Genomic DNA, 26,208 nt, shown 5'->3' on the forward strand with positions numbered 1-26,208 from the left:
AAAATAGAAGCATAACACAAAGCATACATAAGACTGAACTTCCAGGCTAAGCCCTTCAAAATAATTGTTAATCTCTTGAATAAATAGAAACAAATTTCTACAAAGCATTTTTTACTTTAATAAATAAGGTTATCAATATTCAGAAGACAGATTATGAAAACAAACCAATAACCCTGAGGAAATATATTATGATTATGGCTGGCTTGCATAAATATTTATTTTTATTTTATCCACCAAAATAATCACATGGCAGAAGACAATTTGTTTTCAAATATAAAATTGTATTTTTAATTGTTTATTATTAAGCATGTAGGAAATTTTTCATGTGAATTTACACTGCATGGATATATTGTATATAATCTGAGCTTTAAAATGCACATATTAAATCCATTATTTTAGAAAGTATTTGCTCACTCTTAAACAAAACACTGCAAATTAGCAAAGGACAGGAATATAAAATGAATCAGATTTGCCATTAAACTTTCTAATGATGAAGGGGAGATACTCACCATATTTCTACTAGTTATATCTCCTAAGTAAACTACAGCATTCATCTGAGGAGCCCAAGTTTGAATCTCTCTTTGCCAAGATGTCAAGGTAGAAAGTGGCACGACCAGTAGAAAAGGCCCATACAGTTGATGTTCATGAAACAGGTAGTTCAGAAAAGAAATTGTTTGTATTGTTTTACCCAGACCCATTTCATCTGCAAGAATACAACTATTCCCTCTGAAAAACAAGCAAACAAAACAAGAAAAAGGGAGGGAGGTGAAGAGGGATGAAGAGAGGGAAATGAACACAAAGAAATAAATTACTATCTTTTGAGCACTATTACTCAAAAAAGATTTCACAATTCTACATCCTGAAGTTTATTTATATACTATTTCATCAAACCAATTTACCAATGTTAACAAAAAGCTTCTAAGTACTCTAAAAAGTCTATTTTAGAAGTAAGGTGACAATGTCATTTCTGAAGATTTTGTTTGGTTCTTTTGACTTTGTAGCTTCAGGTACTTTTCAAGTACTTTCGCTTGATTGCCTTTTGATGACTCCCACACAGAAAGTAAAAGCAAAACAGCAACAGAGCTTAACTGTTCTTTGACCAAACTGTAATGACAAGGTTTAGACTTACTAAAAGCAAAAACAGTCATATCAGGTTCTACTTTCAGCTGCAGGGAGACAAAGAAGATGTAGAAAAAACAATTTTAAAGTTTCACAAATGATTAAAATTTACCAACAGACTATACTTACTTGCACCATGAATGAGCGAGCCAATTCAATCCATTTAACTGATAATCTCTTAACTCCAAACTTTCATGTCCTCCTATGTAAGATGGTTGCTTCTTTAGTGCAACAAATCTTGGTCTCTGTTTTAGAACCTGCCAAAGCAAACTGAGCATCAGTCTTAACATTGACTGAAGTTACCAAAAAAGCTTCCTATAGAAAATGTAGCAGTAGGCATCTCTTGGATCACCACATCTGGTACGAACCCATTACTGAAAACTATGCCATGTAAAAACAATGATCAATTTGCAAGTTTGAATTAGATTGATTGCTGATTTAGATTTCACATTGGAATGACATTAACTCACTCACAAAGTTCACATTCTTTTCAGACAAATCAAAATACTAAGAAAGCCTGTAACTGAATGCCAGTAAAAGAGTAGGGGGTTAGAATCTTGAAAAAGCTACACTGAACAGTGATACCTGGCCTATATATTACTATACAGCTACAACTATTACAATTCTAAACAAGCTTCAAAAGTGATTTGTAATACATATTTCTCAATGCATGAGACTTTCACATTTTTTTACTTTCACATTTTTTTTTTTTACGTTCACAGCTAATGTGGTGGTTCAGCTTGAGTGTGTCTGACAGCTAAACTGCCATCCAGCTGCTTGCAAGCCACCCTACCAAGATAGCAGAGAAAGCTGAAGCGTAAGAAGTGAGCCAAACCTGCAGATGAAGATAAATATGTTTTACTATGATGAGGGAAAGAAGAAAGAAAATACAAAACAACAAGAACTAAAAAAGAATCATTTGACAGAAAGTAATCATAGCCTCTAAGCAGCAGATCTGTAAGTCTCCAAGCAGTGGCCACAGTGTAACCCCCTATTTTTCTCCCTCAGATTTAATGCTGAGCATGACATTACAAGGCATGGAGAATTTCTTTGATGCTTTGTCAGTTTGAGTACTGATCCATCCTGGCCATGTTCTTTTTCAAACTGTTGTGCCTACTTCAGGGAGAGGGAAGGGAGAAGTGAGCACAATGAGAAACAGAGACTGCTCTGAAATCATGAAAACACTATTCAGCAACAGCCAAAACATTTGCCCCTTTTCAACATTAGAAAAAAACTTCCTTACCATGAGAGTGGTCAAACAAAGCAACAGGCTTCCAAGAAGGGTGGTTGATGCCCTCTGCATGTCAGTGACACTTGGATAATGCTCTTAATAATACACTTTAACTTTTGGTTAGCTTGGAAGAGGTCAGGCAGTTGGACTACATGACCTCTGAAGATCCCATTCAACTGAGCTACTCTCTTCCATTCTCTTCTATTTTCTTCTATTCTAGTCTAAATACAACCCAGGCAGAGACAGTACAAATTATTATAAATCCACTGCAATTATATACTCACCTTGCAGTCTTTAAAGGGAGTAGTCTTGGATTGATTTCTGCTAAAATACTCATCAATGCGTGCCTGAAACTTTTTGGCAATGAGAGCACCATCTTCCCAGCTACATTCTGAGTAAGGTAAACCCTGCCATTTGCAATAGTAGTCTGGATAGCCAGCTGCTGACTTCTGATTTGAATGAGCTGCAGAAAAGCATTAGAGATATAAAGTGAAAATTTACTTCTGTATTTTAAGACAACACTGAATTTGAGTGATAAGACAGCATATACAAGCACCACAGAAAGTATGACAATTTCCTCTTTTGCTGAAATTTTGTTTTAGATTAGAAAAGAAGTTGGTGATATTCTAAATTTTTAACTACAAATTTAAGCATTGCACTAACAATATTCTCAGCGCTGCTTTATATTTTTAACATACCAATTATTCTTTCCACTATTTGATATTGTTTATGCAGATCATCTGTAAGCTCCTGCTGGCAATTATAATATTCCACATCTTCTGGAGAAGCATTTTTCAGCCTGAAATGGGAATTTATTTACAACATTTACTACAATGAGTAGTTCTAAAACTAGGAAAATCAAGCAACTATGAGTGAAGCATCTGAAGCATCACAGCAACACTACTTAGCAAGCTTATTTTAAAGAGGATACAATTCAAACACTCCTACTCCAAAAATGTTGCATTTGGGCTTGCTGTGTCATTATTAAAGACTAAAAATTATTATAAAAATACAGAATTACTATCAGATACATCTAGCGTTAATAGTGAAGATAACAAGTAGCATACTTTATAGGGTATTTTTATGGAACATTATGGAGAGTGGTCTATTTCATAAGAATTCATCTCACTCAAAAATGCTGAAAATGTCACCAGCATTCATTAATACATCAAACATACTAATAAAACCAAAGACCAGGAAGACTGCATTTCAGTTCTAGGTTCTCAAGTCAATAAATAATAGTAAAATAATAAATAATACAACTAAATTCATATAAATATAATAAGAAATGGCTAAAGCATCAATAAAACATTAATCTCTGCAGCAAGATTCCTACAGAACTCCGATTTCATTTATAACAAATGCTAAAATCAGGTTCAGATTAGCTTACGGGATCATATCAAGGAGATATCAGCTTTCAATCTTTTAGTCTTCCTGTTATACAAACAACTGAAACCTCACACTCATGAAGAGGTTAACAGCTCTCAGAAACATCTGTTACATAACAATTGTTATGAAATATCAACATTGTTACAAAACAAGTAAAAAAAAGTTCTCTTAAAAATATTCACCATCGTTTTGTCTCCTGATCCTTTTTCTTGTAGTTGTCCAGTTTCTTCATTCCTTTAACATTTTGTTGCTTCAGTGTTTCTTCAGTTTCCCAAGTGTTATGGATGTGTGACCAGCCTTTCCATTTAATAAGATACTGTATGTCTCCTGGCTCCTTTGACTTTTCAAACCCAGCATTTGGGTCACCATCTGCCTCAACGGCATAGATGGTGGTTGAGGCACCAGTGGCTGAGGAAGAAACCGGAATGTAACTATTAATTAAGCGGGTTCTGTTATAAATTAACCAGTAAGAAATAACCTGTAGACAGCATCTAGCGGTATCTTTATATGAGCACAAAAAATCATGAATATACACAGCTCTCATGTTACATTTGAACAATTACAGGTGTGTTAACCCATTCAAAGTATTCAAAAGAAATTAAAACTTCTGTATCTAACCTGTAATATCTAATCTTTTCTCACAAGAATTTTATTTGAATTCCTGCTTCTGATTGAAAAGGAATGCACTACTAACACTGCTTGATGTCTTCTCTGTCACATTACTCTTATGTCTGAGCACATAAAAGACATTTGGTATTATGTTTGAAACATTAGTAACTTAGAGATGCTATGAATTGATTTCTTCCTCAACATGCTCTACTACATTTTCTGGTTTTGGAATTCTACCTGTGAAAAATATTAAGTACAGTCTCTATCACAGTTAAAGCATCCTGGCAGTAAGGAACAGGCTCACTTCTGTGAGGACAGTCAAGTAAGGACATGAGCCCAGTGAGTTGCAGCAGCCAGATAAAACAAAGGAGAGTGGCAACAGTACAATAAAGCACAAGCAGCAACAGCATCTGGGCAGACTATAAGAAGCTTAGTCCAGAAGACTTTGAGCACAGCAGGGACACTATGCACTCCTGCACTGGGGCAAGACATGACAGAATTTAGGACAGCATCTGAAAAAAAAAAAAAAGCTGAAAGAATGCAAGCTTGGAGATAGGACCGGTGTACACCTATACATAATATTTATATATATATGTATATGCACATACAGTTAGAACTCATAATTTGCAGGCTCAAATTTATAAAACAGAACTGCTGGACAATGCATCATAGCACTTGCTGGAAATATGAATGAATGCCTACCACCCTTCAGAATGATATTTCCAGAAATTCACACAATAGAGAATCATTGACATTTTATATGCATTTTGTTGCCATCCCACACATTGCACTGTGAGATAATTTGTACAGCAATGACTAAAATCACAGTCTTGGTAGTTCAGCATTATCAGCACAATTTCAGGTTACTGGTCAGCTGTTAAATCTATCTGCACTGCTTTCTATTCTTCCCTGCATACAATTTATACCAATCAAGTACCACTGAACTGTATAAATAGTTATTTAATAATATGGCATGCATTTAAGCAATATGAATCTTAAAAAAACCTATTTTTTAGCTTTCTATGTAGATATACAAATTCTCCAATATTTTACTTTGAAATGCTTAGAAAGGGACCTAGAAAGGAACATCCTTATGAATGTGCGAACAAAACAACTCTGATATTTTAGAATTATTACTGTTTACAGACACTACAGATCTACAACTAGGAAGGCCGAAGTTGTACTTTAATGTGTTCCTTTATCTTAGAAACACTGTTAAACATTACCTCCTTTTCGGCCAATTCGACTGTCCATAAATTTCTCTATAGTTTCAAATTCATCTTCCTCAGTCTGTGGGACATCTTCTCCACAAACTTCCAGTAAATCATCAGAATCTGTCTTGGTTTCTTCAGCTTCTTTGTAACTAACATTCACTGTTGCCTGGCGACGAGATCCTCTCTTATCATAATCTTCATCATCGTCCTCCTCCTCCTCTGATGAATCAAGTTGCCTCTTCTTCTGTCCTGTGCTCTTTTTCCCACTTTTTGGCTTAATCCTTGAAGACAATAAGATGCACACAACTATGATGTATCAAGATGGACAACACAACCCTTATGTGCTGTTTTCTAAACACATGTATCTCGATTGCCCCGTTACATCACTTTCAATTACAGCAGAAAAAAAAAGGCATTCAGTACAAAGTAGTAATATCATTACTATCTCTGGTAGCTTCAAAAAATTACTTAATTTTAAAATTATTATTTATATTTTCAGTTGCCTATATAGTAGCAGTACAATACTAAACTGCTTTTTAGAAATAGTACCAGAATACTGAAACACAAGGTGTATCTTACCTGCTTGGAGGTTTACGGCTTTTGACTTTGTTTTTTGGCTCATAGTCAGATTCACTTTCTTCACAGCTGCTTTTATCCCCATCTTCCTCCGATTCAGAATCAGAACCAGTTCCTGATACTGACCCTGACCCTGACATTTGCCAGTCTTCACTGCACAATTGAAATACAAAAAAAACCCCTCATGTTATTTCTTTCTAAAATCAGGTATTCCTCCAAAGGTGTCTATTGTAATTTAAGCATTCTTTACCTGAATAAAAATGTTTTTAACAGCTATTATAGTTGATAGACAGTTTGTCATCACCGAGTAAAAATTGTTGCCACTAACAATAAATAAAAATGCTTAATGACTTCAAAAGGAGTTAGAACAAGTTTCTTATTTTAAAGAGGTAGAGCTTACATCTGAAACAGAACGAAAATCTGCATTTCTATATAAATTTTGTTTTGAAGAAATGAATTATGACTCATGTTAAGAAACGGAAGTATTTAACAAGTCTAGCTAAAAAGATACATGTTTATCTGAACTCACATCACTCAAACCATAAAATCTCTGGAGGGTCCTACATTTTCTAACACCTATGTTCTCTGTAGCTCATGTAAAGAATCAGCAACTTTGTCACTGGACCAAAAAAACAATGCAAAGCAGATTAGAGAAACACCCTGAAAGACTTGAACTGCAGCAGCTGTGAGAGGCACTGGTTCCCAAAAGATCCTGCTTCCCACTCCATAAATCAGAGCATCACAACCAGACAGCATACATACTACAAGTAAGTAAACCAAGCACAGCCTCCTTGCTCTTGCTTAGTTGTGTGCAAAGCTTGCTTAGCTTTGTAGCAGAAAAGATGCACCAGCTGATCTTGCCCCAAACTCTGACTGTATAAAGGCAAATATAATCTTAATAGCTTTGTGAAAAAGAAAAAAAAAATCTAATATGCATTGTTGAAAGGTTACTAAGTCTTAGAATTAACATTCAAAACAGATTTAGATTTCCCGAACCAAAGTGTTAGAGAAGTACTAGTGTTCATCAAAGTTGGTATAACACCAAAAAATCTGTTAAATTTCCAATCATGAAGCCTAAGAATTGGTGCTTTGACTTTCCCTCTCCTATTCAAATACACCCTGGATCTTGGAAGAAATTACATTCCCATAATTCCAGTGACCCAAGACATGTATGTGCATTTTGTGTAGGTGGTACAGAGCCAATAGTAAAAAATAATGTCTCATTAAAACACTTCTGCAGGCAGTAAATTTAAAATCAATCAACCAAATTAAATCCATGACCCACCTGTATTTATGTGGAATTATGTGGACAACAAATACAAAGAACGATCCTCGAAGACTTGCTCACATACCAAGTTATGAAGTTATGAAGAAATCTTTGATCTTTTCATCAAATAGCAACCAAACATATTTGTTCAGAGGAATTATAGAACAAAATCCAGAAACTGACCACATGATTACTGTGTCCTAGACATGTTTTTCTTGTAACAGAGGATGGTACTAGGTGCAATCAAATTTTTTTAAGTAAGAGAAGACCATGAATAATAACTCATCATTAGAAAAGTTTGCAAAGCTAGGCTTTTCTAGCCATTTTTTTTCAACTGCCATCTCTTTAAGATGATACCAGCAAAGTGGAGAACTGCAATGACTCGTTAACTGGAACAAGAGGAATAACAGAACAATTCAATTTCTATCCAGCATTTGTGAAGCCCACAGGTCACTATGTGTATTCATTTCTCACTGCCACAATGACATGGCATAAACATAAATGATCAAAACTTTTTGATCTACCACTTAAAAGCAGCTTGATCTCAATGAAACTTACTTTTCTAGTCAGTATAGCTAACTACTACCAGAATTATCATCAATTTTATACACTTTAAAGGCCCCCACTCCCTCCTTCCCCCTCCCAAAAAAAAGAAGAAAAAAGAAAAAATTGGCACTAACTAGGAGATTCCAACTTAAATTTAATTAGGAAATTTACTTAACCAATTTCCAATTTCTACAACAAATTTTAGGGAGGCTCTTTAGCTCAAAAACACACTGGAACAGAACAAAAATATTTCAGAAATAAAAGCACTAACAAATGTTTTTAAATAACACTGCAGTTGTTTTTGCTCAGAAATGAATATGATATAGAAATACCCTTAGTTTATTTAAAAATAATCAAAAATGTCAATCAAAATGTGGAAGAATAACATGAATTAAAAGGAGGTCTTAAGGATTTCTGTGTAGAGAAACAAGGCATGAGTTATATGCTGCCATGAGAAACAATGGCATGATATTACTTATAAAAATATCTTACTCTTTATGCTTTTTCTTCTTGGTTTCACTGGATGAATCATCAGCAGAATCTTCACTACTGGATGAGTCCTGCAGATGAAGCAAAAATACACGATTCATTATCAGAAAATAATGGAATATATCTAGTTTTCAGCTCCCATATTCAAACAGTTGTCATATTACTCATGTTACACTCTCTTAATCCCTCACCGTGTAGTCATTAATATAAAATAAGATAAGGATTAATGTGGGGTTTTTCATTTATTCATCTATGAATACATTGTGGCAGCATAACTCCAGAGAACACCACAAAAAAACAAACCAAACAACAACAACAAAAAACTTACTTAAAAAGTACCTATTGTGCTTACATAGAATGGCTTAAGATGTTTTGAGTTAATCAGAATGATGGTTCTATCAAAATCCTAATTAAATCTCCTGTCCAGGGAAAGCTCTCTCACATTTCATATTCTTTAATGTTTATATACCAGCTTTGTAAAAAGCAAGTTTGATCTTCTTTCTGCTCCCAGGAAAAATTAAAAACAACCTTTTGAAAACTATATTTTCCAAAAAGCTATCTAATAGGGATTAAGTTCATATCGTCTATATCCAGAAAAACAGCTTTAGAAAGAAATACTTAACAAAAGCTGTAAATTAATACTTTACTGATGTGCGATTAGGTTGAGTTTTAATTATGAGTTTCTGTACCAGTGAAAAATAAATCCAGCTATTAACTGTGACTACAGCGAATAATCTTTGCAATAAATGAGGAAAATTTGCTTTACAGGTACCATTTCACAGCCATTAATGTCTTTAGAAGATATTCCTACTACACAAAGTTTAACTAACCAATGATCTAATGATCTAGGTTTTTAAATAGCTAGAATTCATGTTTCTTAAAATACAAGAATTATTTTGTAGTAATGGTAAGAAAAAAAAAAAACTTGAAAAATGTATTCCTACAGTGTTTTTGAAAACTGCAGTACCTACATCAACACAGGAAGAACAGCTGAACCAATCTTCAACATTTCTAACTGTCTTTGAAGAAACTCAAGAGACCAAAAATACAATGTAACTACCATGTGGCTTGAAAATTTTGCCCATACATCACATCTACCTGAATATATCCATAACCTAGGCTGCTAAAATTTTAGCATACCTCACCAAGAAACCAAAAGATACTTTTCCCATTCCTTATAAAAAATGTCATGTTTTGAACATTACTTTTATAGACATTACTATAACAGACACTTACAGAATACAGCTTGGCTCTAAAAAACTTTATTATAGCATATGGTACAAGACAGGCAAATTTACACTGTAGAAAACTAAATGTGTATTATTCACCTCTTCCGAACCACTGTCTGATGATGCTGCCTTTTGTTGTTGCTGTTGCTTCTTGAGCACTGCTGATCTCTGTACAGCAAGTATACTTGGACTGGACTTCCAAAACTGAATTGGAATTAAGATCTAAGCATTAGTTAAACATACTGAAACACGTCCTAAACAAACAGCACCACTATTAAGTCCAAATTCAATTTAATTCTCTCAATAATAAAAAAAATATTTCAAATTACTACACATGCTAATAACATCAGGTAGTGGTTTAAAACTTAAGAAGTTTTTGTTTTTTTCCTTTAATCTTGTTTTAAAACAAGATTTCGTCAAAACAGACTATTAAGTAAGAATTGTTAGGATAGTTTTTCCAGGAAGTTTTGCAATAGTTTTGTAGGCACTGTTACTATAAACTAGATTTTTAAACTGATCTAGATAAACCACTTCAGGCCACATACCTGATAATGTTTTTGCTTCATACAGGAATAGCGAAGTACACGAACAAAAACATAAAATACAATCCACAGCAGTCTTCAAACTTTACAACAACTAATATATTACTGACTTTCATACATGCACAGTCTATCACCCAAGTAAGTACATATAATGGAGAAGAGTGCAGGCAATTTTGGCCCATTTTTGGAAATTTATAAATACCACTTCTTCCTAAACCTAGCAAACTTATGCAAAAAGCCAGTTGTATACAATCTGGAAATTCTTACAGGATCTTTTACTGACACAGTGAAATTAAGTATTACAGAAACATTATAAAAAAAAAAAAAAGAAATTCAGAAATAGTAACTTTTATCTGATTTTGTCTTCCATAAGTACAACTGCATAAAAATTTTTAAGCAAACATCTAACTCAAAATACTTACAAAAGTGAAAATTTAAGAGCATTAGTTCCAGTATTTATTCATGGAAAAATTAGACAAATGGTTAAAATCTATACTCTTTAAAATACTATGTTTTGTAATGGCAATCTCCTTGAAACAAACAGCACAGAGTGATATTTTTTCCCTCCACCAAGGACTCATTTTGTTTTTATTTTTGTTTTTACATTTTGTTTTACCTCAGTTCCATCAGCTTTCAGAGGTTTAGCTTGAACTTGTTTCTTCTCTCTAGATGTGTCAGACTCTGATTCGGATTGACTGCCTGACTCTGAACCGGATTCAGAGTCACTGCTACCTGACTGGCTGCTACTTCCATCGCTACTGCTTCCAGAGCTTGAACCAGATCCAGAACCTGAAGCTGACCCAGAATCATCATCTGATCTGCTGCAATTAGAAATTAGCAGGATATTACACAATGGCTCAAGTACTGAAAAAGAGGTCATCTTGGCATCACTATGGATGAACGGTTAAATTAGCCCAGTTACCTATGCAGCACACTAACGTAATGCAGTTTATCATAAAAGTTGAGATGAAAAAAAAGGTTAAAATGAATAAGAAATGAGATTTCATTTATTAAATATGTTTTCTGTAGACTAAAAAAAGGAAAGATAAAACAAGAACATTCAAATTAATTTGAAGAGTCAAGCAGGAGAAATTAAGATAATACAAATGTTTAGTATCCAAGCACTTATCACCCCATCCCCCCCTCCCAAAAAATCTAAACAGTTGCTCAGATCTATCAAATCTTCAGATCTATCTTCTTACATATACATCTCGTCAGTGAGTATAGACTACAAAGACCAGTACAACTAAAATACAAATGACTTTCCCATTCCCTTACCTTCCTGCCCCCTCCCCTTTTTTTTTAAAGAACGAATAACTCTTTAAATAAAATGTTATACAGACCATCTTGTTTTCTTAATATAATGACAGAGGAGATTTAGATTAGATATTAGGATACAATTTTTCACTCAAAAGGCAGTGAGGCCCTGGCACAGCTGCCGAGAGAAGATTGCCCTATCCCTGGAGGTGCTCAAGACCAGGTTGGATGGGGCCCTAGGCAGCTGAGCTGGTGGGGAGCAGCACTGTCCATTGCAAGGGGGGTTGGATGGGTTCTGAGGTTCCTTCCAACCCAAACCATTCTGCGATTCAGTGATCAGAAAACAACACTTTTCACCACAGCTAAGTGCTCTAAGGATGGGAGAACTAACCCTAACTGCAAATAAAGAAAAATGGAAGAAAAAGAGAAAGGAGAAACCTTGAAACACAAGTGAATATCATGCAGATTAAACTAATACTGGAAAAAGGCATCTTGGGCCAAACAACTTGCCTACAGCATCCAGCATCCTCATGAGAGAAGTGGAGGGCAGCGCTGAGCTCTGCTCTGTGTGACAGTGACAGGGCCTGAGGGAATGGCATGGAGCTGTGTCAGGGGAGGAGCAGCTGGGGGTAAGGGAAAGAGTCTGCATCAGAGGGCAGTGGGCACGGTTCTGAGCTGCTGGAGCTTAGGGAGTGTTTGGCCCAGCTCTCAGACACACGGTTTGGATTTTTGGGTGGAGCTGTGTGGAGCCAGGAGGTAGACAAAATAATCCTTACAGGTGCGTTCCCATTTGGGATATCTGTGATTCCATTACTGTTCTTAATGCCTGTATTGTATGTGCTTTATAATGTACATGATAGCACAGCAGAGCATGAAATTCATTTAGAAATGAATATAAATTCATTATAAGTGTTTGCTCAAAAATCTTTATTGATAGCAGTGTAAAAAAAAAAAAAAGTTTGGAAACCACTGCACTACGAGATTTAAAAAAAAAAAAAGACAGCCCCAAAACAGAGAAAGATATCATCTTCTCCCTAATAGAGACACTTCAAGCAAGCCTTAAATATGAACATAAATCTATAATCTCTGCCACGAGATTACTTATGATCCTCAACTACATCAGCAGTATTTCAGACTACATCTCAGTACATTAGATGATAACCCTAAGAGGAAAGATGGAATTATTTAAGAAAAGGTGCACAAGTTTAAGCACATTCATGCATTAAAGAAGAAAAGTTACATCTATCTCCTCCTCAACAGTAAGAAGGGAACTCAGTAAGAGGGAATTTAAAACTTTCTCTTTAAAAGTTCCAACTGATGGTCTGAATTTTAGCTGCTTTCAGACCATTTGAACAATGGTGCAAGCATTGTATGAACTAATGCACCTTGAAGGTACCGTTTCAGTTGTTATCAATCCATTCACCTACTGGTGAGGATTATACAGGGTAAGCTTTGCTGACATCTCTACTGCTACCCAGCAGAGCACCCTCTTAGTGGTGTCAGCAGCATCAACAGATTCAGCTTTCACAAATATCCTATCAACCTAAAGGACTGAAAAAGCACTGGAACAAACAAGCAGCTGTTTCTTATTGACACCATACTGCAACAAAAATATACATCAGTGTAAATCAGTAAAAAAACCTATACCAAATTCAAAACAAGGGTTTTCTTTATTGGTAGTTTACCAAGTGCCTAAAATGCTGCATGGTCTAATACCTCCTGCACTTTGTCTGCACAAAGCATCAATGAATTTAGAAAGCTTGTATGCCAGAGGTTTTAAAAATGTATTTGCTTGACTTCTTGAGGCTCATAGGAAAAGATATACTGAATACAGAAGTTTCATTCAGATTCTTAGTAGCTCAGATGTAATTTTCTTGATTCGCTGGAATGGTTGCCCTTATAGCTGTCCTAACAGGGTAAAAAACAAGCAAAATTTACTTGAGAGAAGTCTACATGCTTTTGAGAATCTGAAGACGACAATCTCTCACTCCAACATTTATCAGCAGAAATGATTTAATCTTTCTTGAAGTGAAAAAGGGAGACACAATCTAACATAAAAACTGTAAATTGTCACTGCAAGTTACCATTGCCAGCCAGTTGACATAGAAAGAAACCTGAATAAGAACAAGGCAGTTTATTTGCATTGAAGAAACAGAATCTACGCTCAGTTTTAATGTACAGATGTTAAAATATAAATTCAGGGAGGCAGTTCCTGCAAGGCAGTCATAGCACCCTTGTCACTTTCTTTTCCACCTTTGTGGGCTTCTTCAATTTTCCTTGCATTTCTTGAGGCATATTCTACTAGCAATTCTTTCTACATAAAGAGCTTGGAATATTATCTCATGTAATCAAGCTATGGTTTCTAAGTTTTCCAAAAACAAGTAATGCCCATTAGAGCAAAGTAACACTGCTGACCTCCATATAAATTAATCAACTAAATTGCGATTCTGGTGTCAAATCTGTAGGTATAGGATACAAAGAACACTAAAACTAAAATATCTCCTCAATCAAGGACTAAGAATACTGTCATAATTACCTGCTACCTGCTGACTAATGCTGTTACATAAATAATACCACAAGAACAATTCCGGTCCTCTGCTCCTCAGAGTTCCCCATACCTCAAAGAAAAAGCAATGTGCTCTCTCTCTTACCCTTTTCCCTTACAGCCTAGGGTCACTGCCTTTGATTAACATGCTTCCGCTGGAAACAGTTCAGTGAAAGGTAAAAGAGAACATCATACTATGTTGCGGACAGTTGAAGTAGCATGAGAGAGAAGTTCTGGACACAACATACCCACATCTGTACCCCTTTTTCTCCAACCTAGAAAAAAGTCTGACTGAAATCTGAAAACAGAAATCTCCACTATCTCCAGGTATCTTGCATAAATTAGGACATTGCTCCCTTTTTCTGGCTTTCTGAACACATTCAAGATAAAAGCTCTCTGCAGAAAAATCCAGAGCCAAAGACTTCTTTCAGCAATTCTGGAAGAAAAGTCATACATCTTACATTATATAAACAGAGGCAGTGCACAAGGATTAAGTTAACTGTTTACCCGTGTTTGTCAATTTACACTACTCTACCCAACATATTTTGTCTTCCCTTTGCTTTGGTTTTGCACTGCTGACTTCTGAGCAACTCTATCCTGTAGTCTAACAAGCTTTTTTTCCTGCCTTCTTCACTGATGAAGAAGCTTCCGTAACACCCAGTCTAACAACAATTATAAAAGCCAAAGTTACAACAGTGTGCAGATGTAAAATAATATGGCTAGACGAGCTACAGAACAGAGATTCTGCTAATATAACGTATGAAAAAAGACAACATTCATTAAATGTTGAAGAATATGTGCGCTCTCCTAGGCACTAAACTCCATTACTCCAAACTGAATTTCTGCTTTTTTAAATCCCTTTTTTTTGATAATATGTCTCATAAGTGTTCTTCTCTCCCTACTCCAAGTAAATTAAATATTTAATGGGAAGTAGGAAAGGGACGATACTAAAATGGAAACAACATTAAGTGATAAAAGATATTTTTAAATAGGAAATCACACATTTCACACACGGTATCTTGTTCTACTAAAAACAAACAAACAAAAAAACCTCCCAAAATCTAAACAAAGATAGCAATACATAGGGCTGCACAAAGCACCTACTGGAGTATCACAGAGTTATGGAAATATGGTGCAAGTGTAATGAATAACACAACGATGATACTCTCTTCAGTACTGCAGAAGTGAGACTACATCTCTAGCACTGTCTTAGTTACAGCTGGGATGGAACTATTTTCTAGAGTGTCTGGTATGACGCTATGTTTTTTGTTCCAGGAGAAAAACAGAGTTATAAACATACCAATGTTTATAGCTGCTGCTAAACTGTGTTGTGTAAAGCTACGGCCATTCTCAGTGAAGGCCTGAAGAAACCGGGAGAAAACAGAATTAGGACAGATTACTTAAACTGGGTAAAGGAATACTCTATACTATATGACATTATGCAGAAGCAGTTTTGAAGGGGGTGGGAGTTCATCTCTCTCTTCTACTGCACAGGGGTCTAACTGGACATTGTTCACATGTGATAAGCAATTGCTCATGCATGACTTGATCCTTTTCATTATCTCAGTAAGCAGTCTTGTTTTAACCCGTGAGTTCTACATCTTTTCTCCCCAGCTCTCTCCTCTGTCCCACTGGGAAGAGGAGGAGAGTGCAAACAACTGTGTGGTGCTTAGCCACCTGCTGGGTTAAACCACAACAACCATGCAAACAAATCAAGGAAAAGATGGCAAAGTTAAATGACAGTAATAACCTGCAGCAGCAGGAATACAGTAGTATCTGCTAAAAAAGAACAAGCTCTCATAGGGTAGGATTTCTATGCAAAGAAGTTCAGTTTCATACTGACAAATTAGGGTGAACTTTAGAAAGATTACTTTTCAGTATATTTAGGCGAGAAGCCTCTCTCACTCCTAATCCTTGAGTCAACAAATTTTATTTGTATAGTAACATACGTGAAGTCTAATTTGGTATGGAAGTCTGACACGGCAGTATTTTACTTTCTAAAACAAAACAAAAAACCCTACAAACTACAAAGAAATAAACCCACACTGATTCTGAGTACTCCCAATATATTTAAGAAAAATGTATCTATTAACACAGCACTTATTTCAAAACTTGTCTTTGTAAGAAAGACAACACAGCTTACTGAAAGTACCAGAAGATGTAACTTCTGTATTTGCTTCTACCCATTAATTTTTCAAATTCCCAGTAAGTACTTATCCAATGAAACTTGAGAATGCTTTGGGAAGATGGCATCTGAATAGACATATAATTGACAGGGAAAGAAACTAAACACAACTATTCTGTTACAGAGTCATTAGTTCCTTTAAGTCTTCAGTTTAGCTTTACTCGCTTACTCCTTATAACAAGATCCACCTGAAACAAACAGTGAGGAACGAAGGCTGCTAATTTATACAGAGCATTTTAAAGAGCAGCCAAAGGATGAAAAGCTACACAAGTCCAGTTGTGAAAGATCTGCCTAAGCTTTTAGAATCCTGTGTCAGATAATGGACATTAATAATGGACCCAAGTGACAATTTATCACTGTTGATTTAGAAGGCATTCATCAGGTTAAATTACTTGAAAAATCTTCTGCTTTAAAAACACCAAGAAACAGAGTATCAATTTAAGCAAATTAAAATTTCACTAAAAAAAAAAACCAACAACAAAAGGTGAATTTCTACGAGGTCTTTGAAAAACAAGTGTGAAGACAGTGGACTGTTTTTTTGTTTCACTTTTGTTTCTAATAATTCAGAGGTTGAAGGAACGCAAACATTGATTATGAAACCCATTCAGGATGAGCAGAGGTAACACACACAAAATGACAAATGATTAAAACTTAATATTCACATTAAAAGTGTGTATTGGAACTGCTGAATTACAGCCTGAACCTCTGATTGATCACCTGAGGCGAGCAATGAGTCAGCCATGGGAGCACAAGTGAAGGCAATTCACCTGTGCTGCCAGAAGGGATTGAGCCTGGCTCCACCCTTCCTAGGACATTTAAGAGCTGTCTACCAGTGGGGAAGGAACTCTTCTAGAGATCCACTCTGCTGGAGTTTCATAAGTGAACCCAGGATATGGGTAAGTTTTCTATCTATTCTCTTTTTGTTATTATAATCTGCTTTGCCTAATTCTCTTTATTTCATAATTATAACATCTTTATATTCCTTGACTATACAAAGGTAGTTTTCTGTTTGCTAATTTTTTTTAAGGAAATGCTACCTAACATTTATTTTAAAATAAAACAAAACAACAGGAACAAAAAAACACCTCACAGGCAGGAGATATTAGTGGTACCCCAAGGGCCTACTGCTCTGGTGGGTACACAGACCATCCTTCTTCATGCAGCTGGTTCCAGCAGCAGAACAATGATGTCTTTATCAGAAACTCCTTCTAAACCACCAGCATAAAAAGTATTAAATACAACCTAATCCAAAAAACACTTCTGATGCTCTGTCAATATCTGGTACATCACCTTACCTGTACCACAGTAACCGAATTCTGAAAGCTTCACTGAAGAATGCAAAAAAATCTAAAGTTTTAAAGCACTGAGAATAGTGGAGTGGAAGCAAGTATTTACCAAGTGAAATTAGACAAAGACTGGTATGTGGAAGTTTTTTCCACAAACTCTCTTGCTATCCACCCAAACATTTCTTACTATTATCTACTAAACTTATAAAAAAAATACCCTAGCAAGAGGGAATAATTCTGCAAGCATGCTTGGAGAGACTCTATTTTAACTCTAACTTCTATTTCTTGAAAGCAAGAATCCATAGCAGTGGCTTCATCTTCTCAATCTTCCAGGGACATTATGAATTTCTATGTCAAACTGAAACCTGCTGATAATATCCTTGGTCTTAGTTAGGTATCATTTGTGGTTTGTGCATGAAATGAATTAAACCTGCAAAAGTTGCTATCTTCGGTTAACATCAGCTTTCAAGTGTACAAAGAATGGTAAAAATTCTTTGGCCTAAGCACTGCTTTCAGCTTACAGGAAAAAGTGACCTGCATTCCATTCAGCTGCTTTCTAGATAAGCTGTACTGAGCACATCCCTTTTTTCCTAAGAAGTAGGAAGGCCTTCGCAAGTCCTCCATACCTTGTTCTTCAGGAAACATGGGAAGAGTAAAGAGATAGGAAATCAGATTACTATTCAATTACCATCAGTGTTTCACTTCTGCAATCCCTGTTCTACCTGGAGCTTGTCTTGCTGTTCAGGTATAACTGCCCTTCCTTGCTGATTAAGCTTTCTTACTACTAGCTAACTGGTGTGCATTTGCTCATAGTTGTAACTGCAGTGTGAATCTTTTCAGGAACACTGCACAAAAAACGCACTGCCTGACTTTAAGGGCAAATTTCTCAGAGCATTGGTATTGAGTTTTTATGCCTACACTCACTTATTATCTGGGTGAATAGTATCTGCTGTATTTTACCTTCAGCTACTTAAATATCCCACAGCGACTTCAAGTGAATAAAAAACTGAAGAGTAGACTCTACTGTGTCACACAGAAATCAGAACAGCAAGCAACAAGATTAGATGACACTGTTTATCTTGGTCTATAACTTCCATCATGCTTGGTACTATCTGATTTATAGCTTCACAGGTTGCTAAAGTAGCAAGGGAAGTCCAAGCTGTACCAAAAAGGTATTCAACTATGAAAACCAAGAGATGCACTTTTCTACCCATAGTAAAACACAGCTTCATACTCAGCACAAGGGAAATTTTTCTGTATTTCTATTAGAAAGAATACAACAGTGAAAAGGAGAACAGCACAAAAGCCATTTCTTCCACCAACTGCTTGCTCTTCACAGCTAGTCACAGGGAGTAAAAGAAAGCTCCAATTCCCTACCACAGTGCTAACCAACATACAAAGTTCAAGGCCTGTGAGTGATCTTTTCTGCAGTAATCCCAATGCTGATGATTCTATAGTCCTTCCACACCTACTGCAAGACATCTTTCCTTAAAACAATATCCACGAGGCCTGTTGTGCAGTTTTGTCAATCCAGTTTTAACCCGCTGCTCCCCTTAATTTTCCTAAGTAATACTAGTGGCTTCCCCAGTTCAATGTATTTCGTTGCGATCACAGTTGTCATTCCAGAATGACCAGGCATCAAAACAGGCAAGTGGTCACTCAGTACTTGTGAAATAACATAATTTAAAACATCTGTTTTAAACCAATGCTGCTGCTTGGATTTTCACTGTATTTACCTTAACCTCCTCTACACATAGCTGAAAGTTTAATCCACTTTTCAATCTCTTCTCAGTAGCAATTCTCAATTGCTTTCTCAACAGTTTTGCTTCTCTCTCCAGCCTAGATAAGGATAATATGCTATCCACAGTACTATTACCAATTATTCTCCCATTTTGTAACATTCCATAACTCACACTTATGGGTTTAAAAGCTAAACACAGCAACATTTCCCTAAATTACAGTTAGTTATTTGTCTACAGTTAGCTGTAGGTGACTTAAGCAATTCCCCTTGTAGTAAAAATAATCTACAATTGTGGAGACTTTTATAATCAACAGAAAAACTCTATGAGACTAAACAAAGAGCAAGTCAACATAAGGTAGTCTGTAACTGTTGGCAGTCCTTTTGCAATTGTTATTTTAATAATGGAAGCAGGCTAGAAAGAAAAGGATTCCATCACTTAAAATTGAAAGCTTTTAATTTTTCTTTACAAAAACAGATATCTGGTAATATACAGTCAACATGCAACAGGCTATAGGGTTAATGATTGTTACCAGCCTAAAAAAAACAGCTGTTAGTATTTTACTTTTTTTTTTAAGCTTTAAGTTGCACTCAACAGCACTTTTAAGATAAAGAACAAACATTTCACAAGTAATCATAAATTTTCAAGTACTATAGATCTTCCTGATACTTTTACTAAAGTTGTTGGGAAGTTTTCAAGATGTTTAGTTGTTTTAATCTTTTGCTAAAGTTATCATTTGCTACAGTTTTAAAATAACTTTAATACATTTAATGCATTTTGGGGAAAAGCTTGATACAAAGTAGCTTTCCTACCTTATATCTTAAAAGGTAACTTGTTCATGTAATAAAAAACTTGCACACGCTCAAGAGTAGTCCCTGTTAATCACTGAGGACTTCTAGACCAGAAAACTAGCCTTACTCACACTATTTTGTTTCATCTTTCTCTTATCATCTAATGATGTTTTATGTTGTTTTTTTTTGTTTTTCAAAGTAACCAAGAATATTTTGACATTTACTAGAAAAAACTCAATTCATCCCCTGTCTAGAATCCATTACCAGTATAAACGTATCAACATAATGGCTAGCCATTATTCCTCTTTTATTTTTTCACTTGTTGCAATGATTTAGATCTTTCTCCCCTACCCAAATGGATATTTCCATTAAGTCCATGGAACTCAGCATTCTTTCTGACCTCCAATTTATGGAATCAACGAATGGGCTGCAATCGGAAAGGGGTGCAGAGAGTCAAACTGATTGTGACCATGCTGTTCATTTACACCTCTTAGAGAAGTCTAAACTTGTTTTATATTTGCAAGATTGCTTTGACTTTTTAATTCTCCAGCATTGCTCACATTTTCAGATTTATCAGTTTTCCTAATTAGTGCAGGACAGGAGACTCCTGTTGAATTTTGCACAGTTCTAGGAAGAAAACTTTCAATTCCACTTCAACAAGTTTGTTGCCGTCCTGCGTGGAGGAAGGAAGGCTTGAATTGGGGTCTTACAACCAAGTGAACATCACACTGGCATTCAGTATTAGAGGACTGTGCTTATGTTGAAGTTTATTCACTACATTTCACTTTTCCTTCTAATTAAAAAAAGAAAAGCTGATAAACTGCAATTCCATTTTGGAAAATAAACAAAGTTAATGATTTCAACGATTACACTGCTTTAACAGCTCTGTGAAAAAGGAAGCCTCATGAAGTACTACAAGTCAAAAACTGAAATCAACAGCTCACTGCTCCCGTTTTAGAGATGGCCTTGCTCATCCTAGGCACTAGCTTTACTTTAGCTTTCCAGGTCTGTTTCAGCTTTTGATTTTTCAAACATTTCATTTCTTCAAAAGAGTAACACCATTCTGTTGGATGCTGGTGCCGTTTTATTATCCAATCTTTATTATATAAAGGATCTGCATGATCATTACAATTCTTAGTTGTAGTAAAATGAATGTAACAAGCAGATGAAGCATCTATAAGAAAGCACACCCAGCTCTCCTGTCTACCTCAATTCCACCTCAACAAGCTTGCTGCCATCCCCCATGGAGGAAGGAAAGTTTAAATTGGGGTCTTACAACCAAGTGAACAATGCACTGGTATTCAGTATTCAGCTCACTAATCAGAGGGCTCTGGGACAAAGTTAAAACGTAGATCAACTATAACAAAGTACAGAAGAGTACACATCCATAAATAACCAAAACGAGTGCTTACCTTGACTCTCCACTGCTGTTTCTTACACTTTCTTCATCACTGTGCCCATTCATTGTAAGTATTAACAAGTTAAAAAGAAAGTCCACTCAGGTTACAAGGTGTATGTCAAGAATCCCCCTTCTGGTACTTCTTCGTATACTTTCGAAGAAACGTGTTTGACTTGCTATTCTCTACAGATGGCCAAGAGTTTTGCCCAAATACCTAAAATGATAAAGAAAAACACTGACAAAAATTGAAAATTATGTTTCCAACTAAAAATATTAACAGAAACAACTTGGCCATTCATACTAACACTGAAAGCAGACACCTATCACATTTCATGTCCTCTTTTTAACTGAAAAACAGCATTCTGTGTTATCCATTCATGGTTCCTATTCTTCTCAACAGGTCTTTTTTATTTGCTGTACTTAAACAAAAAATAATACTAGAGAGGACTCGAACATAAAATGCTGATTAAAAAAAGACCTGTGTAGTTTTTTGACCAACTGCAGTCAGGTCCCATTGTACTCCTTTATGCAACTTTTCATTGACACTACTATAAAGATGATAGTTCTGCTAAACCACTAAATGCAGAACAGGAAACGTTATGGAAATGACCCTCACTTAGGTACTGTAGAGTAAGAAGAATGGTTTACTGTGCATGTGTGCTGCACCTCGCGGCGTAATTTTTGCCATAGTTCTGACTTTGGAACAAATTAGCTGTACATTTTGAAGGAAAAACTAAACAAATAGGTAAAGATTACAGACATCAATGCTCTGCCAATCAATGCAGAAACTAACACGGTGGAAGCAATTCTACACACATACATGCTGTTTATATACAGCTGGGGGCAGAAGCAGGAAGATGAAGACCGCCTCGTTTCAAAAAAAAAAAAAAAAAAAAAAAAAAAAAAAAAAAAAAAAAGTCCAAACAATCAAACTAGCCAGGTTCTGCAGACGGAATGATCCCCATTTCACATGCAGAAGCACCTTAGGTTTGATAACTGCAGTCTCAGATGCAGTCCACGCACCGCGAGCCTAAACTTTTGCTCTCTAGGCACAAGCACAAACTCACTCAGAGAAAGCAACTCCCGTACGTTTCCTGCCGTGAGAGCCCTCGGAACTGCCGGCGGGCTGCCCGCCCCGGGGTGCTCGCCCTGGTGAGCAGCGGCCCTGCCCTCCGCCCGTGGGGGAGATGGAGGGAGCGGTGTCGCTGCGGGATGGGAAATCCTCCACGCTCAGACCCCTCAGCTACTCGGGCCAGCAAACAAAGGCGATGACGGAGGGAAAACGAGCAGAAGGAGCCCTTTAGCCCGCGAAAGGCCGCGAGGCGAGGCCGGAGCTCGGCGGCCGTTGCCTGAGAAGGCCGCGTTCCACACCGCGCCCTGCGCGCGGAAGAACGCCCCGCGAGCCCCCGAGCTCCGGACCCCGGGAAGCACGGCGAGCGGCCCCGCCGCCCGCTCCGAGGCGACCCGCGCCGAGCCCCGTCGCCGCTCTCCCTCCGTCCGCCCCCAGGTGCTGCCGCGGGGGCCCGTCCAGAGCTGTCTCCCGCCCCCGGAGTCGGCGCTGGGCGGGCGGCGCGGCCTGCACAGGCGCCGCTCCCGGCCAAGGCTCCCTGGCAGCGTCCGTGAGGCCGTCGCCGTCCTCCACGCTCGCTTCCCCCGGCGCCCCCCATGGCCAGAGGAGAGCCAAGGCCGCGCTCCGCTCGCCGCCGGCTCGGCACGGGCTCCCCCCGCAGGAGCCAGCGAGTGCGGCTCGACGCCGGCCGGCCGCCCTGGCCCTCGCCGTTCCCTCTCTCCTTCCGCGGAAAACAGCCCCGCGCCCCTCATCCAGCTCCCCCCGCACGCCCGATCCGTCTCCGGGCGCCGCACAACTCCGGTCCGGCGCGTGGGAAAGAGTAACCATGGCGGGCCGCTTCCTACCTGCGCGCGTCCGGCTCGGCCGGCCAGGCCTTCCCCAGCCCGAGCCTGCGTGCGCAGCGCGGGGCGCTTCGTGCAGCAGTCCGCGGTCGGGAGCTGCTCCCGCGGCCGCGGCGGGACCTGGGCCACCGCTCAGTGCCGCCGGCTCCCGGCAACCCCGCGCGGAATGCTCTCCCGCCGCACTCGGCGGCTCCGAACAATGGGCCCCGAAGCGGGCAGGGAGGGGCGCGGAGAGAAGCAGGGTGGGCGCTGCGCTGCGCCGCTCCGCTCCGCCGCCGCTCAAGTCCTGCCGACCGCCGCCATCACGCCGCTCAGCCTCCCCCTCCCGCGGTCGGATGGAAACCCCGGGCGTGATGTCAGCCCTGCGCCCTGGGACCGAGCGGGAGGAGGAGGAGGAGAAGGAGGAGGAGGAGGAAGACGGGGAGGAGGAGCCACGGCCGGGCCGCGCGGAGGGTGGCGGGGCCGGCCGAGCCTCCTCCTCACGGCGCAGGGCTCGGGGCAGCGCCTCCCCTGCAGGCGGGCGGCGCGGGGGGCCGGGCCGGTTAGAGGGCGCTGGTCGCGGCCTGGCCCAGTGGGACGCCATGAATCGAGCGGGCCGCGCTGCGCGCACTGTGCCTCGTGTTAGCGCTTGGATTCCCCATGTAAAATCGGAGCCCGTTTCCCGGCGTTCCCGAGCAGTTACTAAGCGGTACCGCGGCGTTTAGGTTTGGCTGGAAGCAGACCTTCCCCCGTCCGCTCCGCTGTTCAAAGTGATTAATAAGCGTGTTACTGTATGCCGTGTTCTTCGAAGTAAGTAAATAAATAAACAGCGGAAGTGGTGTGTCTGCAAGCGCTCCCAGGGCGGCCAAGGGACGTACGAGGGGCTGCGCTACGGCAGCGCCGGCCCGCAACCAAACAGCGCGAGGAATGAGGAAGGAGCTCACCTTCCCTTTGCTGCTCGCTGCCACGCGCTCGTGGCTCCGTCACACCTCCGGGGTTACAGACGGCGGAGAGATCGTAGCAGTCCTGGGCATTTCTTCTGCGCCTCGCAGAGGAAGTCGGGATTAGCGTGAGAACAGGGTTCACTCAGCAAGAAGGGTGAGAATTCAGAGCGCTAGAACAGGCAGCCCAGAGAGGTCTTGAGGTCTCCTTTCCTGGAGATATTTGGAACTCCTGGATGGTTTCCTGTGCAACCTACTGTAGGAAACCTGCTTTGGCAGGGGGTTGATTAGTCGAACTCCAGAGGTCCCTTCCAGCCCCTACAGTTCTGTGATTATGTGAAGGGAGAGCGCTGCTGTGTGGATGTACCAGTGCATGGTGGTTTTGGTAGCTGTCAAAACCACTCAAGCTCAAAGGGCTGTGTTGGCCAGGAGCCAACCTGTGAGTTGCAGTCAGTCAGCTGGAGGCCTCTTAGGCTTGCGGCTTGCTTTGTGGTTGCCTTTCAAGGGTGAGAAAGCCAGGCACCGTGGAACTCACAGCAAGGTGGGCATCCAGTGCTCTAGCTGCGTGACTGGGGGCTCCTGGATCTGCCCCTCCACCTTGCCATGTGGGCCTGTGAATCTTTGGCCATGTGCACTGCTCTGAGGACAGCAGAGGCTGGGTGAAGCATATCTACTAGCCCAGCTTTCAAGCAATGTAGAAAAATACCTCAAAACCTCAGGGCTGAAAGGTAGAGAATTTTTTTTCCCCTGAAGTTAGGAGATGCAACAGGAATTGCTCAGACCAGAAAGATCTTCAAAGTGCACAAACAGGCTCTGTCAGAATGTTGCATATCAGTTTAAAGGACTTTCTTTTATTGTCATAGACAAAGGTGCTGCAAGATCAGGAGACAGTTTAAATTGAAAGTTTCACCCCTTTGCTAGGAATGCATTTACATCTTTACCATAGTCTGTTGCCTTTGGACAGTTTGCTATAGGCAGTCATTTTCTTTCTTGGAGTTCAGCACCAGTGATTTCCTCATTCTCATTAACAATGTTAAACTTGCCTACTTTGTAATGAAGATCAATCCATAGCTTGCTTGTGTAGTTCCATAATTTAATCAGAATTTTCTGCTTCCTCTTTGTAACACACAAACCAACCTGTGTCTTCACTAACTCTTAGAGCAATTAGACAATGCCATAACTATGGGAGGTCTTTCTCTACATCCCTATGAAAGGTGGATTTCTCTTCCACCTCAGTATTTGTTTGTAATGCACCTTTAGTCAATTCCTTGCCCAGGTGGCATAATAAAGTATGCATAGCATTTCTATTTTAGCAGCATTTCACACCATAAGTAATACTGACTTCTGGTAAATATATCTACTAGTCTGTGTCAAGAAACAAATACATCTGACATACTGTTTTATAAGAACAGTTGGATGAAGCTTTTTGTTACGACAGAAGAGATCTCACCTGTGGGAAAAGCCATGTTTTTTCTTCTTTATTTTTTTTGCAACTAACTCTATGTGGTTTCTGGCATCTTAGCATGCTTCCAAGATGAGGGTGAGAATACTCACTGTGCCTATTTTACTACCCCCTGCCTCTGGTTGTTCTCAAATTGAGTTTGTGCTTATAAACGAAACACAATCAATACATGATCCAAGTTAGGTACACTGCTACACTTTTAATACAATCAACCAATGCCTATACTTTCAAGTTACTCTCCTTTAATGTTTTTTTTTGTTTGTTTGTTTTTTTACTATTGGCGATTGAGGTTAATCATGGAATCTTTACATTGGAATTTTTTCACCATTCTGTATTTAACATTGAGAAGATCTTCTGGGCAAAGAAATTTTTATTTTTTCAACTTAAACTAGTGATGCCTTGAATGCTATGTCCAGCAGTTATTCATGGATAAGTTGTACACATTAAATATACTTCCCATTTGACAGGGCACTTAATTACATACTGATTTCCATCTTTTTTC

At 38.7% G+C, this 26,208-nt stretch overlaps 1 protein-coding gene across 6 annotated transcripts in view; it reads right to left on the reverse strand.

The window, feature by feature from the left end:
• The window catches only part of CHD1 (chromodomain helicase DNA binding protein 1), a 48,603-nt gene extending 24,337 nt beyond the window's left edge, over nt 1-24,266 (reverse strand). For 2 of the 6 annotated variants that reach the window (XM_085212949.1, XM_085212945.1), the window contains exons 1-12: nt 23,328-23,672; nt 21,427-21,627; nt 10,828-11,029; nt 9,769-9,873; nt 8,444-8,511; nt 6,142-6,291; nt 5,575-5,843; nt 3,922-4,147; nt 3,049-3,149; nt 2,635-2,813; nt 1,249-1,376; nt 510-726 (exon numbers count right to left, since the gene is read on the reverse strand). In XM_085212949.1, coding sequence (XP_085069075.1) covers nt 510-726; nt 1,249-1,376; nt 2,635-2,813; nt 3,049-3,149; nt 3,922-4,147; nt 5,575-5,843; nt 6,142-6,291; nt 8,444-8,511; nt 9,769-9,873; nt 10,828-11,029; nt 21,427-21,479 — 1,698 coding nt within the window. In that variant the 5' untranslated portion in view covers nt 21,480-21,627; nt 23,328-23,672. Of the gene's footprint in view, nt 1-509; nt 727-1,248; nt 1,377-2,634; nt 2,814-3,048; nt 3,150-3,921; nt 4,148-5,574; nt 5,844-6,141; nt 6,292-8,443; nt 8,512-9,768; nt 9,874-10,827; nt 11,033-21,426; nt 21,628-23,327; nt 23,673-24,247 lie in introns of those variants that run through there. The other 4 variants (XM_085212947.1, XM_085212943.1, XM_085212944.1 and 1 more) reach the window with 3 other exon arrangements.
• Nucleotides 24,267-26,208: the final 1,942 nt, after the last annotated feature.

Source organism: Meleagris gallopavo, chromosome Z (genome assembly GCF_905368555.1).
Source record: "Meleagris gallopavo chromosome Z, MGAL_WU_HG_1.1, whole genome shotgun sequence".
Classification (NCBI taxonomy): Eukaryota; Metazoa; Chordata; class Aves; order Galliformes; family Phasianidae; genus Meleagris; species Meleagris gallopavo.